This window comes from Anoplophora glabripennis, unplaced genomic scaffold, assembly GCF_000390285.2.
Source record: "Anoplophora glabripennis isolate ALB-LARVAE unplaced genomic scaffold, Agla_2.0 scaffold169, whole genome shotgun sequence".
NCBI lineage: Eukaryota > Metazoa > Arthropoda > Insecta > Coleoptera > Cerambycidae > Anoplophora > Anoplophora glabripennis.
In genome coordinates, this window is record NW_019416320.1 from 252,534 (window position 1) to 271,509 (window position 18,976).

At 34.3% G+C, this 18,976-nt stretch overlaps 1 protein-coding gene across 1 annotated transcript in view; it reads left to right on the forward strand.

Annotated features, from left to right (window-relative positions):
- The window catches only part of LOC108903742, a 53,610-nt gene extending 39,934 nt beyond the window's left edge, over positions 1 to 13,676 (forward strand). Inside the window, exons 3-6 of the mRNA XM_018706028.2 lie at positions 10,450 to 10,646; positions 10,747 to 11,010; positions 12,262 to 12,453; positions 12,981 to 13,676. Of these exons, the coding sequence (XP_018561544.1) occupies positions 10,450 to 10,646; positions 10,747 to 11,010; positions 12,262 to 12,453; positions 12,981 to 13,462 (1,135 nt within the window). The 3' untranslated portion in view covers positions 13,463 to 13,676. The remainder of the gene's footprint in view (positions 1 to 10,449; positions 10,647 to 10,746; positions 11,011 to 12,261; positions 12,454 to 12,980) is intronic.
- Positions 13,677 to 18,976: the final 5,300 nt, after the last annotated feature.

The following is an 18,976-nucleotide window of genomic DNA, read 5'->3' on the forward strand; positions in this document are numbered from 1 at the left end:
TCAACATTTTTTAACAGCATGATAATATAACTCTTTACGAAGAAAATAAACTAAAAATCGTTACTGTAGGGCTATCCGCTGAGAAGATCTAGCCAATTTTCGAGAGCGCCTTTTTTTCAAAAAATCGATATATCTCGAAAAATAATTAATATTTTTAAATTTTTCAAAAATGTACTTTTTTGGCTTGCCGCGGGCTATGCTTGCAGTAAATAGCAAATATGGGCACGTAAATGTAAACGAGTTATAGAAGAAGAGAAAAGAGAAGATTTTTAACGGTTTTTTCGATATATCTCGAAAAGTAACAAAGCAATGTATACTTTCAAAAAATCAGTCGATAGATCTTTTTAAAACCAACAACTTTCTCATTTAAAATTTTTCAATCCGTGCTATATTTTTTTAGTTATTTTAGAAAAACCGTTTTTTTCAACTTTGCGATTTTTTTTAACCATGTTCGCCATATTGGATCGAGTTTAAAGAACAAGAAACTCAATTTAAAATTTAATTTTCTATACGGTCATATTTTTTTTGTCCAGGTAATAATTTCTGCAAATTTAACATTAATCCGTGACAGAATGCTTGGACTAAAATGTAAATAAGCTAATACAGACTGGATAACAAAAAAAAATAGGTATAACAAAACTCAGTTTATTTTCTTAACTTCAATGTAGCCGCCATCTCTCCTTATACATTATTCTGTTACCTTTCTTATATGACGATTTACTTTTCGCAGTTGTTCACGAGAAATGTTTCGGCATACCTCTCTTATTCGTCGTTTTAAGTCTTCTGTGTTTTGTGGACGATTGATGTAAACTTTATTTTTAACTGTACCCCAAAAATAAAAATCAATTGGTGTAAGATCAGGAGACCTGGCTGGCCAGTCCTGCAGCGGGCTACGAGAACCTATCCACTTTAACGGAAAATTAGTATTCAGCCAGTTTCTAATTATTCGCGAACTATGAGCAGGAGCACCGTCTAACATAAAATATAAATTCTGTCTAGCATCTAGCGGCAGATTGTCAAACCATCAGTAAATTCCGTTTCGAAAAAACGTAAAAATTTTGGGCATTTCAAGTTTCTATAAAAAAGGGTCCGATAATTCGATCATTAAAAATCGCGCACCAAACATTCACCTTATAAACATGCTGATTCTTAACATTTATTATCCACCTGGGATTGTCTCTTTCCCCATATCGAGAGTTCTGCGTTGATACAACACCATTTGTAGGAAAAGTAGCTTCATCGCTAAAAATTATTTTTTTTTTTAAATCTCTGTCGTTCAGAAATTCTGCTTGCACCCAGACAGCATAGTCTAGCCTCCTTAAATTGTCTTCTTCTAAAAGAGTGTGTGAATTTTTGGTTTAAAGGGCTTCAGTTTATTCTTTTTTAGACACATTCTTATGGTCTCTTTGTTTAAATTCAAATTCAATGCCGCATGTCGTATGCTTAGTCGTGGATTATTTCGGAAAGCATCTAAAATCCTATTTTCGTGTAAGTTTGCTCGTCGGTATTCTTTTGGTCTTACATGTGATACACTACCAGTCTGATTAAATATTTTGTTAATTCGTGCTACTGTACTGTAACTTACTGTTCGGTTGGGATGGCGGTGATTAAAAATTCTTGCAGCTTCACGCGATGTAACATTTTCTCCAGAAATTCTTATTATTTCAATTTTGTCAGCAACTGACATAATTTCTGCCATCACTGATGTTTTTTCGCAATAAATTATTTTTAAACACAGAGTTTTAATAACAATCTTGTTGACGTGTTATGTCAAAACAACTAAAAATTATAAATGTCATTTCATTTAAACAAAATCATTTGGCATGGATCACTGCATTTTGCATTACTGTGTGGATACAAGATGTAATGTTATTTTTTGTATTAAATGAATTTTCTGTACAACCTTGTATGGATGAAACTTGCCGTGGATATATTTTCGATGATACTGATTAAGACTAAGGCATCAGCATTTTCGTATTTTATTCGCTAATAAAAAATACCGAAAAATTGATCCCCTTTTAATTTCCCCTAACGCACACTTATGGATATATGTAAGTTTAATGATCCTCAAATGTGCACCCCATTGGTCTGCATAAGTGGTTAAAATTTCAAAAGGATTCGTCAATTAACACCTGAATTATAGGCCTGTATCACCTAAATCGTAGCCACACTGTATACAGGGTCTCTCAGTTTTAATCTATGAGACTTTGGGAGCAGATAGTACAACGAAAAATAATGGTACTTTGTCATATAAACTTATTTAGAAATCTGAACCGTTTTCGAGATACAGGGTGTTAATAATTATAAAAAAATTAATTTACTGTAAATATCTTCTGAAATAATAGAGGTACTTGACTTAAATTTGGTGTACGTTATATCGAGTGTTTCCATAAAACAGTGTAATGTCAAGACTTTTGCGCAACCTGTGACGGAAATATGAGAAACTCATTCGACTATTTTATCAAAAAAAAAAAATAGTACGGTCCTGTAAAATAATAATTGATTATATTTTCTGAAAAAGTATGTCAATGAGAACAAAAATACCTCTTACATTTTGCCTATATCTGTCTCTGTTTTGCGGCAAATTGGATTTCTCTGTTTCCTTTCAAATTAGCCAGATACTGTACGCTAATGGATTTTTTAAATTTCTATTAGAAATATTTCGGCTAATTTCATAAACTAATTTAAATAAAAAATAAGTTAGCATCCTTCGAATAATAATAATACTATTTGATTATTACAAGAACTTCAAGAGAATAATCAATTATCGGCAGTAAATTTTTTTGAGTGAATAACACTATTTTATTAAATAAAATTTAAAGTAAATATAAATGTAGGAAACAACAAAAGATGGAATAGGTACACGAAAATTTAACTAAAAGGTTAATAACAAAATTACAATAATTCCATGCTAAAAATTAAATTAACAACAGATTGACTAACTAATATATGATTATTGCCGCTACTAAAGTATTGAGTACATTTCATAATAGAAGTTGAAAATGGGCACAATTTGCCTCAGTATATGCCGTGTAGAAGACAGGGTGAACCCTAACTTCTTTTAATTGGTCAAATGCAGTTCTCGTCCCTTTTATTTGGACTTCATACACATGATTTTTAATTATGCTCCATATGGAGAAGTCAAGGGGGTTAAGATCTGGTGCTCTCGCTGGCCATGGAATAGGACTCTGTTTGAAATCCATCTGTTAGGGTAGCTGACATTTAACCACTTTTCAATTACCCTACCAGAATGAGCAGGAGCCCCATCTAGTTGCAACCACATATTTCTCCTTAAGACTAAAGGTCTAGCATCAAATAAAGTCCTTGCTCACGAAATTGAAGAAAACCTAATAAGTTGACTTTTGCTTGGAAATTTAATGATTCTCTTGAAGTTCTGGCAATAATCAAATAATAATATTATTAATTCGAAAGATGCTACTTTATTTTTTATTTAAATTAAAAATCCAATTTACTGTAAAATAGAAACAGATACCCATCGACAAAATATAAGCGGCATATTTTGTTTCCATTGACATACTTTTTCATAAAATATAATCAATTATTATTTTGCACAGGACCGTACTATTTTTTTTATAAAATAGTCCAATGAGTTTCCCATATCTCCGTCACTGGTTGCTCAAAAGTCTTTATATTATAGTCTTTCCGAACCAAGAGGTTGGCAGTATGTACCAGGTTCGGTCGCTGACGCAGCATATACAGGTCTGGTCGAACGAAACGTTGAGGTGGTAGAAATGTATACGCCCAGTTGAAGAATGCGCGCGCGGGCAAACGGCGTACACAGACAGCCGAACTGGGCGACTANACAAAATATCTCGAAAACGGTCAATCCTAAGTGTGCTATATGTTTACAACTTAAAAATTAAAGGTCTTTCCAAAATTGTAATAATATACAGGGGGTTCCATTTAAAATAAGAAAGTTGGTATCGACTTCCGGTATAACCGAAGTACGATGACCTTGAAATTATTTTAGCTTGGTAGGCCACACGGCCTGTATCACACCACCACAATTTCAAAAAAATCCTTCAAGCGATTTTCCAGATATCCATCTATGGAGCTCGTGGTGAGACACCCTGTATAGTTATAGCGGTGTTAAAAAATCGTAAAGTAACGTCAAAATTCTAGTTAAATAGGCCAGGAGATATAGAGTTGGACGCGACTTTTTGTTTCGGCAAGCTGAATTTATCAGATGCTAAATATTATCTACAATAACATATTAGTTTCCACAGCCATAAAAATGGGGGCAAGATTGGTTACAAGCTGGTTAATTGTACAAAGTTTACGTAAATTCACGTTTTTCGCTTATAACTTTTTTCCGTTCATTTCCCCGAGAAAACAGTAAAGTACTTTTTTTCGTCTTCAAAAGACCTACAAAACTAGCCTTCAAGGGCCAAAAAATATTGATTAGATGAAAAGTTTAAACAGAAGTGTATTTATGACTTTTGAATTAAACATTTTTAAACTGCGTTATTATTACCAGAACGTTTTGGCATCGCATCCTCTCATTCCTTATCACTGTCTAATAACTCACACGAAATCTGGAATCGGTAAGTTGAATAGTTTACAAGTTATGGCCTTATAAACAAATTAACTGGACGATACCGAGGATCTTCCACAATCGCACTGATTTTTTTCATGGTAGATTTTATAATAATACATTGAAATCTATCATTTTTTTTTAAATTTCAAATTTGCAACCTGGAATTTTTTATATTTTTTTGCCATAGTTGCAAAATTAAATATACGATGCACGCGCGTCGTATTGTTATATATTATTACATATTCGGAAAGCTTATGAAAAGAGCTTTAAGTTAAATGAAAATCGTCAAGATTCGTTGAAAAACAACGGAGTTACAGACTGTCAAATATATTATTTTCAAGCTAATTTCGCTTTTTTAACGGCAGGACTATTATTATATTATCGTCATTTTCTTCGGACTCGTTGTCGTTCGCTTTCCCATCCTTCCGCCGCGCCACGGCTCGCCGAAAAATCAAGTGATCCACTTTTGACAATATTTTTTATGCACTTAACATACTTCCACAAATAAAATATTTTTATCTGGGAAAGTACTTGGGTTGCCGGTTATGACAGTATTTTTTTTTGNGTTCGCTTCCCCATCCTTCCGCCGCGCCACGGCTCGCCGAAAAATCAAGTGATCCACTTTTGACAATATTTTTTATGCACTTAACATACTTCCACAAATAAAATATTTTTATCTGGGAAAGTACTTGGGTTGCCGGTTATGACAGTATTTTTTTGCCGCTACCAACCTAATTTGTTTAACAATAGGCCGTCAAATTTGACAGTCTGTAACTCCGTTGTTTCTCAACGAATCTTGACTATTTTTTTTTTAACTTAAAGCTCTTTTCATAAGCTTTCCGAATATACAATAATATATAACTATATCAAACGCGTGCATCGTATATTTCATTTTGAAACTAAGGTTAAAAAATAAAAAAACTTTCCAGGTTACAAACTTGAAATTTAAAAAAAATTATAGATTTCTATGTATTATTATAAAATCTACCATGAAAAAAATCAGTGCGATTGTGGAAGATACTAGGGATCGTCCAGATACTCCAGACTAATAATAATTAGTTAATTTGTTTATAAGGCCATAATTTGTAAACTATTCAACTTACCGATTCCAGATTTCGTGTGTCTTATTAGACAGTGATAAGGAATGAGAGGATGCGATGCCAAAACGTTCTGGTAATAATAACGCAGTTTATAAATNATTCGGTCGCTGACGCAGCATATACAGGTCTGGTCGAACGAAACGTTGAGGTGGTAGAAATGTATACGCCCAGTTGAAGAATGCGCGCGCGGGCAAACGGCGTACACAGACAGCCGAACTGGGCGACTAGGCAATAAATCTCAGCTGTTGACAAGTAGCTCATAAATTGCCTAGCAGTGCAGTGCAGCAATGCGGAATTTGGTGTAATTCAGGCAATTTTAATTTATTATAGGCACCTTCTATCTTCTATTAATCATTAATGTTACAATTGCGAAAAGGAGAAATAAGATTTTATTTACTAATATTATTACAGCATGGAATTTTGGAGACCTTTTGAAACGGAACAAAACGAAATTTACCATCAATATAATAAAATTGTTTGATGACATAAATAATTAAAATATGTTGTTGCCAAATGAACATACAATAGAAATGTTCTACACATTATATATAAATTATTATAATTTTTTACCTTTAGCAGAAAACTTTTTTAGGGACGCCTATGAAATTTTGTTGCTAGGCGTTTTTATACATGTTCAACTGACTTCGGAAAGACTTATACAACATTTTATAGAAACTCAACCCAATATAACGTACGCCAAATTTAGTTCAAATACCTCTATTATTTCAGAAGATATTTACAGTAAATGATTTTTTTTTTAATTATTAACACCCTGTATCTCGAAAACGATTGAGATTTCGAAATAAGTTTTTATGACAAAGCCCATTATTATCTGTATATGAAACTAAGAGAGTGGCAGAAAATGAAACTACGATAATATTTTTTCAAATCATTTCAAGTTTTTAATAGAAATTATTTTTAAATCCTTGTTCTTAGTTTATGAATCTCAATGTCAGTGACTTTTGACATTGACCTAGTTGAGGTCAATCCATCTGATGTGATATGACAACATGGCGCTAGACCGGCAAAATTACGAAAAAAGGTTGGAAAAAATTGAATTTTCAGAAGAAATTTATGTGGTTCTGGAAACTAAAAAAAGTATCCGTATAAGTATGACCCCTTTTCATTGTTACATCCTGTACACATGTCATATATTTCTTTTGTTAATTTGCATTTATTTTGCTATTCTCACTGCACGTAGACAAGATCGCCATGGGACCAATTTGCCAATTTAGAATATCTTCGCCAGGGGCGTATCGAAAAGGGTGCGATATTCTTTGAAAAGTCTAATTTCTCCTGCGTTGGATTTTTAACGAACTCGATATGAACTTTTGAATATGAAGACAGAAACGATCCTCTCACTTTCCCATAGTTGGTATTTCAAGAACCAAGCAGCGTATCCAACTAAACGTTTCAAAGAAGAATTACCCATTACAGCTCATTATTACGACTTTCCTCCCTGACAGACGATCAGCTATATAAATAGGTATTTGTCGCGGTAATAGGTTTAGGAGAAAAATGATCACCTTGAAAATCAGTAGGTAAGAAGATCTTCAGGATCTACGGGCTATCGTTTGGATGACGAAATTATTTGGCGGATTACTGCAAGTACGCAGATTGTTAAAAACTTAATTCATAAAAAATATTGTATATGTAAAACGGACGTCATCGACCAGTGGCGCAGTTAAAAGTCACAACAAAGGCACAAAATCAAGTTTGTTTAATTATTTACAATCAATAATTACGTAAAAAAAACATGAGATATCCCTACACACTTATGTTAAAATGAAACACAGCTTTCAGCTCCACGAAATAACATTGTTATTCTTTTATACGTGATTGATTAGGCGCCAAAAATAAAGACGCGAACAAAAAAATACAATAGAAAAGTTGCCGGCCCTGAATCGGACGTATCGTCTTATTATTTTATTAGTCAAGTTTTTCGTTTAACAAATGTTGATGCTATTTATAATATAACAGGCGAACAACACGAAATGCATGAAGACCGACATTGCATAACTCTGATATACACATTTTTACATACAGGATGGTTCTTTTAAAGTGAACGGTCACTTGTTAGTGTCGTTAAAAGACAATTTTTAAATTTCACTTTGGTTTAATTTACCACTAAAAGACAATTAAGTTAAATTTAAACAAAAAACGGAATAAATAAATCAATAGAAACATTTTATATACAAGGTAAGCCAAACTGAGGGATGACAGAAACGGTATAGAATTTCTATTAAAGGGGAAGCAATTGTATTTATACTTATAATACCGTTGTTAAATGGTACATATGTTGACCATAATGAAGAAGATTTCATACTTTTGCTTAATTGAGAAAAATTTACCAACAGTACATTTTCTGAAAAAGACATAATGTTATTCTCAGAATGGTAATCAAAAAAATTTTGATATGTTTGCCGATATATCTTTTTCGATTTTTCTGGTAATAAATTACACCCTATTTTCTTCGCTGATTCAATAATTTCTGGCGGTGAGTTAATGCGAATTACTCAATCTCAAATAATAGTTAGGTACTTTTATGGATTTAAGTAGGAACAATATGGCGATTACGTAAGTTATTTACCTAATAACGCTCGTCTCATAGCATCCACAGACGACCTGATGAAATGATTATTATCGATGAAAGAAGTATCATACAATTTTAATAATATAAAATAAATAGCTTTGTTTGCTATTATGATAAAATTAAAATTGATCGGAGAAAAAATTATGAAAAAATACCAGCGGCGGCATTAAATCTTGTAATTTACGCCTAATTAAACAAATAACTATTTATTTTTTATGTCCAGAAGTTCAAATAAAATACTATAATTGAATCTTCCTAAAACGTTCTTCAAGAATGGGTCGAAAAAAATTAAAATACAAAATTAACGTGCCCAAGAAAATGCCTTTAATAATTTCGTATGTAACAAAAGTATTCACTATTTACAGTAAAACTGCAATAAAATATTGTAGAAAACGTTTTTACATTTTTTATTATGTGATGTACCAGACGACGTTTCATCAGACCGCAATGCCCTCATCCTCAGCTTTAATTTTACAAAACGGACCCATTATTTGACCCGAAAATCGTCGGTATCGGTGATAGATTTCCTTGTTAAAATGCGTATGTGAAAATGAGCGTCCGTACGCCTTGCGCGGATCACCCTGTACAATTCTTATGAACCAGTACACCTCTGACATTACTGGAAAGGTCATTACACCTATCCAGTCTAGACAGAGATAATAAAAAACCGTATATGCAGTTGTTTAATTACTAATAACAGATTTGTTATAAGTCGAAACTTGACTATAATAATAAACGCGGAAGTTGAGCCCGACGTTAGGCGGTCCGCACACGACGCGGGAAACTCGAAGTCGGTACGGTCCAATTCTGTGGCAGTAAATTGTCCCCGGATGATGCATAGAATCGCAATGAGCGTTTTAGATTTTTTTATTCGATAAAAATATGTAAGAAAATTAATTTTTGGACTCTTTTTTTAGAAATTTTGGCAATATTTTGGGTATATCCAATATAACCTCGTAAACAAAAGTAAAAAATATGATAACAGGGGTCAAAGTGAGAAGTCAACACTAAATACACAGTTAAGGGACATATCATATAGTTCCAATTTTGAAAAAGAAAGATTTACTCGAATATTTAATGATCAAGAGCGTCAAAATCCAGTAAGTTAATTTTGAGTCCACATTGCAATAATAGCAGTAATCTTTCTGCAGAAGTTGATAGTTATGTCGCTAGATATCATACTTTAGCCAAAAGAGTAATGAAAGTTTTTATGACAAACTCAAATTGATTTTGAAAAATTTTGCAGTTAAATTAAAAATAAACAAAAATATTTTAACTCTCTTGTAAAATATCCTATTTGTACTAAACTAATTTCGCAATTACAGTCCTCTTTCAATCAATTCAATTGTTTTTATACAGGATGTTTTGTAAAAAAAAAAATTCCATACATTTAAAGGTTGAAAAAATAAGTCCATTTTGGCCTATCGTCTATTGTTTTCGAAGTCGTCAAAGACTTTAACTCACATTTTCATCAAATTTTCCCAAAAAAAACAATTTCGTTTAAGAATTTTTTTCAGGGTGTTAGTGTTTGACCATTTGCTGGAGGTCGTTAGCAACTATCCAAAAAACAAAATACGATGTCCTATCAGTTCCTGAATTTATACTACTATTTTCCAAATCATCTTTGTACCGTGCTATCTACAACCAATACAATTAATCTCTGCAGAAACTTACTTCGATTGTCGCATAGTTCTTGGCGGAGAAGTCGCGTGGTGTACGGGCCGCCTTAGCGTCGGACTGCACTAGACCTAGACATTAGAATGAGAAAGTAAAGGTGCAAGTCCCACCGAGCAAACAAGTCCGGACTGCATAGTCGTCGGTCTGAGTCGCCTGCGAAAAAATCGTATTCTGAAAATTATTGTCTATGCATTCCGCTACAATTCTTATTTCTCATAGGCGTGGAATAAATACCTCACGACCCGGAATTCGGCGTGGGAAAACTCCGGGCATCGGATTTGAAATTGATATGACTCTAGCGTAACTGTTGTTCCTAAAAGAAAGGGACAGGGGGATAATTTTTGCCCCATTTCAGTTCAATTGAGTTCACTAAACTTTTATAAAACAGTAACCACAAAAATAACCCCTAAACAAAGTTTTTTCCATCTCTGAACACCCTAATAATCAAATTATAACATAACATTGCATGGTTGTTCCAAACCCTGACTTTAATTGTCTTGATCTATCACAATACTCCACAGGACTAAGGAGAATTTCATCTTGTTCCTGAAGAAGAACCTCATGGACCACCTGGGCAGGGGCAACTTCTCCATGCCAAAACACAACGACTCCAGGTTGATGTCTATAAACATATCCGAGATCATGCCGCAATTCCTCAATTCTTCCAATCTGTACAACGATGAGATAACGGAGAAGATACGCAGCTTCTATCCCTCTTGTAAGTACATAAATTAGTTTATAGAAGGGCGAGTTAACAAAACGGTGATTGGTGTTTACTATTGCCTCAGAGAAATAGTTTAATGAAGGGTTTTCTGCAGGTGAACTTCCAGTGAACACGGATCAGGACGCCTGGAAGGACGACCACGTTATGAACCTGTTCTTCAACTTCAACTTCGACTATATCTCCAACGACAAGAACGCCAACATCGCCACAGCCACCTTGAGGTTGTACAGGCTGCCAGACAACGGTACTCAGTTCAATTCTAGGGATGGAGACTGTGACAACTTGAACTCTACCGAGGACGAAAGGCTTCTGAGGGTGTCCATCTACTGGTACACCAAATCTTTGAAGAAGAGGCGAGGTAAGACACAATGATTGAATAATAGCTAGTTGCGTCGGTTTAGGATTCTTAACGTTTTGAGAGACATATCGCTTTCTTCTTCAAATGAAACTAAATTAAGTTCTCCAGGATGTTGCCTGGTTTTATACTGACAAGAACGTTACAATACCTTTTTATTTTGCTGATGTCTGGATCTATTCTGTTGGTGTGGTTCAGGAGTCTTTCTATGTTGTTACATCCATGGACAAGACAACAAATGTACCACCTACATATCTGAGTCAACACTTTTCAACAGTTGTTGACTCCAGAACTACTTCTCGGAGATTTTCATGCAGATATTTACTCATAGCTGCTTCTTCAATTCGTACCTAATACTGATTCCTAAAGATGAAGAAGATCCATTGGGTGTATACTTCCCAAGTTTACTAAATTCTAATCCTTGTCCTCTGCAATAAACCTTCGATGAAGTTCTTCCAGAGCTTTTTTAATTGGAAATTTTGTAAATAACGACGTCACGTCAAAACTCACCAGAATCTAATCTGGACCTAGTTCGATCGCTTAAACTTGTCGATAAAATCTCCAGCTTTTGGACATGGTATATCTATCTTTGTCTTCAGTGTCTATCAGTGACTGATCGAATTGCACCCCCTATTGGTCAGAGACGTGCGTTTGGTTGACTGTGGATCTTTGGAAGGACATAAAATTGGAGTGTTCTTGAGCCACTTTTTCGATTAGGTTGTTTCGAATCTTCTTATACACTGGATTCTATATATGTTATCCGCTATGCATATATATTCTGTTATGTCCAAGATGACAGTTACCGGGAGTATGTTTTTTCATTTTCCCTCAGTTCTTTAACGCCTTGGATTTCTTTCCTTAACAAACTCGGTTTTGGAGGTCTGGCGTTTGTAAAGCGTGTGGTGCCTCAGCCTTTACTTCTTTCACGGCTTCTTCAAGAAAATATCGACACGTGGTTTCCAGGGAGTTATCCTGGATGCTTTGGCGAAATTGAGACCATTGGCAAAGATATTTGTAGCGCCATCATCCTGTTGTACATGTGCTAGGTTAATGACAACCCGATACTTGTCTAGATTTATCCATTTGGGATGTTTTTCGAAAGACAGATTTCGTCTTCTGCTTTTTGCTTAGATTTGTTAGGAGGATGTATTTGCTTGAAACGAAATAAGTTTTCTCCGCGTGGAAGCTCCTTAGCTCCAGTATCCAGAAGCCTAAACTGACGACTAGACTTCTAAATTAATTTGTTTCTTGCAGTTAGGCGACGTTTGGCCGATAGCAAGGTCATCCCGGAGCACTCTAGATGGGTGGAGCTGAGCGTCAAACCAGCGGCCAAAGCTTGGACCAAAGGCAGGAACCTAGGACTGGGAGTACTGGTGGAGGACCAAGACGACAACCTCCTGAGGGCGGACAAATACTTCAAAGGAGCATCTTGCATGGTTGGAACGTGTGAGTGTGTATTAACATTATTAATCCTCAGTCGGGCTGCGACAGAGTTGATATACTAATTCAATGCGTTATGAAAACGTTATACTCTGCGTGGCCCCTATTTTTTTGAGCGTATTGGTTTAAACTAACAGATTAATAAACATGATTGCATGGATTTTTGATGTTCCATGATCGAATTAATCCCACGTTATCGTTTGTTTTCTTTTCCTTAACAAGTTTCAGTCCAATTGCTTTCACAGAACTGAAAGGTGTACTGATTTATTGAAGCAATGGCGTTTAAAGTAATTTTAAACACATGTTTTAGTTCTGATAAAACAGCATGTGCAGAAATAAAAAAGTCATTTGGAAGACGTAAAGGTAGGTTAAAGCCACAAAACCATCTCCAAGGGACAGCAACACCACGTGGTGGTCATCTTTCCATGTCCACCACAACTGGTTGATCTTGGAGGCTAAACCCTACAGTTTACATCTTCCAATCGGCTTCTGTCTTCTAGATGTGGAAACTTAACCTCGCTCTTCCATTGCAGCCACGCCCAAGCCAATACCCACCATCATCATTGACGCCGCTAGGAAAACAAACGAACTTCACGGCATTAATAAGCTATTTGGAAGAAATTCAACGTCAACCGTTTATAGTGATGTACACCTGCTACCAACCATAGACATCTGCACTCTGGAGTTCCCCGAAAACTACACCCTGCCACCCCACGACGCCCATCTGCGCATCCACGCCTGCAACCTGCACAAGAGGTTCGAGCTGGCCGAACAGCTGGAGGAAAAGGAGCGGCGGGAAAGGCTGGCGGCGCTGCCGGGACTGCTGGGAACTTCCAGCAGGCACATCCGGCACCAGAGGCAGTACCTGTCCAATAAGAACAACGACAACGAGGCCTCCGCCAGGGAGTTCGACCCCAGGTCGAGGATAGTGGGGGCCACGCCGCTGTTCACCCGCGACGAATGGCAGAACTTCACGAACAGCAACAAATTTAACTTTTCCACCGTCAACAGATAGGTTTCGGGGAGGGACGGTTTTCGTAGAACTACAAGACTGTGCTTAGGTTTTACTGTAGCATTTTTAAAGTAACTTATTACGTTGATAGATGTGGAGGAGAGTTTAAGGTTAGGTTAGGTCTTACAGTTTTGGATTTTAAGCAACTCATGACATTTCGGAGCGCATGTTTGGAATTTCAAGAACGGTGAGGTGACCAAAGACGTATCCCAAATAGCACAGAACCAATCTAAAGATATTCTTCGGTTACCTACTATCTGGTGTCCTGAATATCGTGGCAGACATCCGAAGATATCTTGCATATCCCAGGGACATATGGTTTAAACTATATGCTATCCCTAGAACAGTCTGATGATGTCTGAACATTGGTGTAGATACAGGTTATATCTTACAAATCAGGATACGCTTAAGATATCCCACTGTATGTCTCTGGAACATTTAGTTTGAACTATATGTTAACTTCTTCAATTTGAGGATGTCTGTAGTATTATGAAGGTTATCCTCTGGGCGACATATATTCATTTACGTATTAAGTGTAATTAAATTGAACAATAAAATTATTTAATTACAATTTTTTATACAATATAAAATTTGCTTTCAAAATTTATGACATCCCAGAAATATCCCAAAAAGTATATATGTTACCAAACTAATAATGGGACATCCTCCATAGATATGTCGTAAAATAAGATACTTGGTAAATAAGAAAGCATATGTCTCAAAGACAGTACGGTGGATGTCCCAGGATATACAACGTGAATAGGACATTAACTGGATATCCTAGGGGTGACTTGTGCTATTTGGGACGTAACATGCCGTCGGAAGAAAAATACCAAAACGCACACTTGTATGCTGACCATGATTAGTGTAATAAGCTTTAATTCTGACATGACAGGACTGATTTCTTGTATTTGGAAAATCAGAAATATGTTAAGGTTCTTGGAAACCACACAATTTTTACTGATGAACTTTGAGGAACATTTTACGTTTTCGTGAAAGATAAAATGCATTAAAATCGTTTTTATTTGAAAATCACCCTGTATATTTTTATGAATATTTTACATGATTTTCTAGCAAAACGTGAGACTTTAGTTTGATATTAGTTCCTTGTTCTGATTCTATAAAATGGAAATCACTGATTAATTGATTGATTGACGTTAAGATCTAAGCAAATAGGTAACCAGCAGTACATTTTTATAGATTTTATTACACAGTTTGTCTAAATATGAATTAATGCACAAATAAAAGACTAACCTCATTTTAACGCAGATTTGGACTTAGTTTGAAAACTCATAATATTTTGGTGTTAAGAGATTTGTAATTTACGATCGTTTGTTCAAATGCGGCAAATTACACATTTCTTTACAACAATTTGAGTTTCAAACTAACTCCATTTTATAGAAAATCTGCGTTAGAATGGAGGAGAGTCTGTTACTTGTGCATTGATTCATATTTAGACAAACTGTGCAACAAAATCTATAAAAATGTATTGCTGGTTGCCTATTAGCTGTAGAGATCTCTTAAAGAATAATGTATTTTCACATGGCCCTTCAATTAAGGATATTAATGTTCAAATTCCGCTGAGAAAAAACTTCAAAGACATATCATTGTATCGCACAAATTCATTCCTTACCCTTTCTTTATGCTTTTAACAAAAAAATTATTTATTTTATGTGTATTTATTTAGTGTACATTTTAAAAAGCTTCATAGACTCTTTTTGTACATATAATAGTAGGCATTTAGAATAGTTTAATGAAATGTAGACCAGCTTTCGCCGTAGCGATTTAGGTACTTAAATAGGTTATTTAAATGAAATTGTTGCCAGAACAGTTTAACCAGATCTTTATATTTTGTAATAAAAATGTGTAAAAATCGTCAGTTTACTGTACATATTGTATATTTAATTTTATTTAATAAATGTGTTTTGGAAAACACCCTGTGTTATTAAGTACCAAATGATAATTATTCTTCATATTATATTAAACGTATTTCTGCGATAGACAATACTCAATACAATGTCGTGTATTGCTGGCTGCCTGCTCAAGGAGGCTATTCCCTGTTGACGTTATATTTTGTTTTCAAGAGGTCACTGGATTTGAAAAATCAGGTAAATAAATTAATTCAGGTTAAGGACAGCTGACACTCGTAATCATAACTTCTTTAAAATGAATACAGAAATAATCTAATTTAGATAGCTTATCGTGCAAGTTATGTAATCGGGTATACTCTCGTCATTGGATTTATTTGATAAAACAAAATGTTTTGTTAAAATACTTACAGAGTAACAATTTGCAACTTTTAATAAATTTATGTAAGGCCCACCTTCTTAAACCTATATATCCTTGTTCTACTTTCGAGGAATTTAAATATTACTTTACAAGTGAGTACCACTTGTTGCACTGCACGTACGTTGTTGTTGTTCGTATTGACGTACGCTGGAAATCCCCCTTTCCAAAACTAAAATGAGAAAGGTGAATTACTAATGACATGTTATGGGTCAGAAAAACTATATACATAGTTGCCAATCTTCCATATATGTACTATAATAAAATGAAATCGTCAAATATTTCTCTGAAGCCCTGTTTACACCAAGCGACGTTTTGTCCCTTTAAAGCAGCTATTAAAAAATAGTTCCGAAAATTGTCGTTATTTTCAACAAAAGTGAAAGTGAAGCTTATACAGAAATACGTATGTTCTGAATCACCGCAAGGATGTGCAAAAAATAATAATTGTGTCCAAAATTGATGATAGGCTATATACATTTTTTGTCAGTAATTCGCAATAGCTATATCGAGCAACAAGGAATCATGTTCGGAAATATAAATTCACAAAATTACCAACTAAAACGATAAGTTTTCATGCCTCATCGATTACTTAAACCTATGAAAAAATGACAATAAAGCAATCAGTATCGATGTTAATTATTATTAAATTACCGAGAAAGAATATCTACATGATAACCTTAAGCTGTGTAAAGCTTAAATTAACTTAATATAAAACAATTAACATTCCGCGTTATTGTTAAGCATAAAAAACTGGAAATAACCTGAAAAAACCTTTGTCATAGCGGTAATCTTTACTTAAATATAAAANTAATCGGGTATACTCTCGTCATTGGATTTATTTGATAAAACAAAATGTTTTGTTAAAATACTTACAGAGTAACAATTTGCAACTTTTAATAAATTTATGTAAGGCCCACCTTCTTAAACCTATATATCCTTGTTCTACTTTCGAGGAATTTAAATATTACTTTACAAGTGAGTACCACTTGTTGCACTGCACGTACGTTGTTGTTGTTCGTATTGACGTACGCTGGAAATCCCCCTTTCCAAAACTAAAATGAGAAAGGTGAATTACTAATGACATGTTATGGGTCAGAAAAACTATATACATAGTTGCCAATCTTCCATATATGTACTATAATAAAATGAAATCGTCAAATATTTCTCTGAAGCCCTGTTTACACCAAGCGACGTTTTGTCCCTTTAAAGCAGCTATTAAAAAATAGTTCCGAAAATTGTCGTTATTTTCAACAAAAGTGAAAGTGAAGCTTATACAGAAATACGTATGTTCTGAATCACCGCAAGGATGTGCAAAAAATAATAATTGTGTCCAAAATTGATGATAGGCTATATACATTTTTTGTCAGTAATTCGCAATAGCTATATCGAGCAACAAGGAATCATGTTCGGAAATATAAATTCACAAAATTACCAACTAAAACGATAAGTTTTCATGCCTCATCGATTACTTAAACCTATGAAAAAATGACAATAAAGCAATCAGTATCGATGTTAATTATTATTAAATTACCGAGAAAGAATATCTACATGATAACCTTAAGCTGTGTAAAGCTTAAATTAACTTAATATAAAACAATTAACATTCCGCGTTATTGTTAAGCATAAAAAACTGGAAATAACCTGAAAAAACCTTTGTCATAGCGGTAATCTTTACTTAAATATAAAAAGGTAGGCTTTTCGAAGAGCGTATATTAAATATAACAAAAAATATAAACGTAGGATGTAAATCTGAGAGAAAGTAACATTTGAAAATAAAATTGCGCGTAACATTTTTTTGAATTATGTTTAAAATTATATATAAATTATAGGAAAAATAGATTTTATTTGCTCCCACTATAGTAAATAAACTATTAATACATTGTTTTTAAGAAGGTAAGTGGATTTTACAGTAGAAATGTGAATAATTATTCCCTTTGCGTTTACTAATTGTCACATTTTCCTCAAAATGATTTGACCGCTCCATTTCAGTCACCGAAGGCCCAATATTATCTGACTGATCCATGATGCGACGTACATACTACTAGAACATGGAGTTGAAGTGGCATTGTAAAAAATCCTATTGGCTATTTCATTTTTGTTACATAAACTGTCAGCAACATAACTTTCTGCAATTGTGGATGATTTCCACCCACCATGTCCTTTCATTGCTAATACGTCAACTTCTGCATTAGCCAGTAACGTTGCCGATGTTTTTCGGAATGACTGACCTGTATATGTTTCAGGATGTTCTAGTTTCAAAAACTGTGCAATCTTATTAGGAATCATAGAATTGGTTGGTTGTAACATCTACTTGATTGATGGCGCATAAAAAAGATTGAAATTTTAGTTTTAATTTCCAATCTAATCTTGATATATTTCTTGAGAATTTCTAGGTGAGAAACAGAACACAGACGAGAAGTAATTGTAAACGTACGTTACTATTTTTAGAATCTGGTATTGTAACTACAATAATGTCATCGAAATTTTTGAAAATGACGTCCAAATTAAGTTTACATAACTCATCAGTACGGCATGCTCCTGCAATGCTTAAAACCGTCACTACATTCATTAGCAAATATGTATTATCGGGTGCCTGAACGAGAAAATCGTTGACTTGTTCTCTTGTAAAAACGTTTGACTTTTTAGGTGTATAGCCGCCATTCTTACGTTTAAAAAATGCTCTCAGCTTGCGGTATTTTGATATACACACGTTCTCCTCTATTAAAATAATTACTTAATCATTGAGTATTCACTCCACAAACTCGCCGGTGACTTTAAAGTTCTTGATATCTCCATGAAATATGCTAGCAGTGATATTTCAGAAACACCAGTATTTTTGTTCTGGCACCATTCATTGAAATTTCTATATACTCGTCCGTAGCGCACTTTCGACTTCTCGGGCAATAAAAATTCGCAGGCAACATTTGCTGCACTTTCTATTTGAAAATCACTCATTTAGAAATATGTAATAATTCAAAACCAGCAAAAGTGCATCTTTTATGTAGCTTTGTTTATAAACACCTTAGAAACGACAAAATCCAAACAACCAAGATTTCAATAATGTCAAAATTACCTGAAGAAAATTATACTGTATCCTATTTTTCACGCTAGATTTTGAAAATTTAAAAATAATTATCCTTTCATTANTAACGTTGCCGATGTTTTTCGGAGTGACTGACCTGTATATGTTTCAGGATGTTCTAGTTTCAAAAACTGTGCAATCTTATTAGG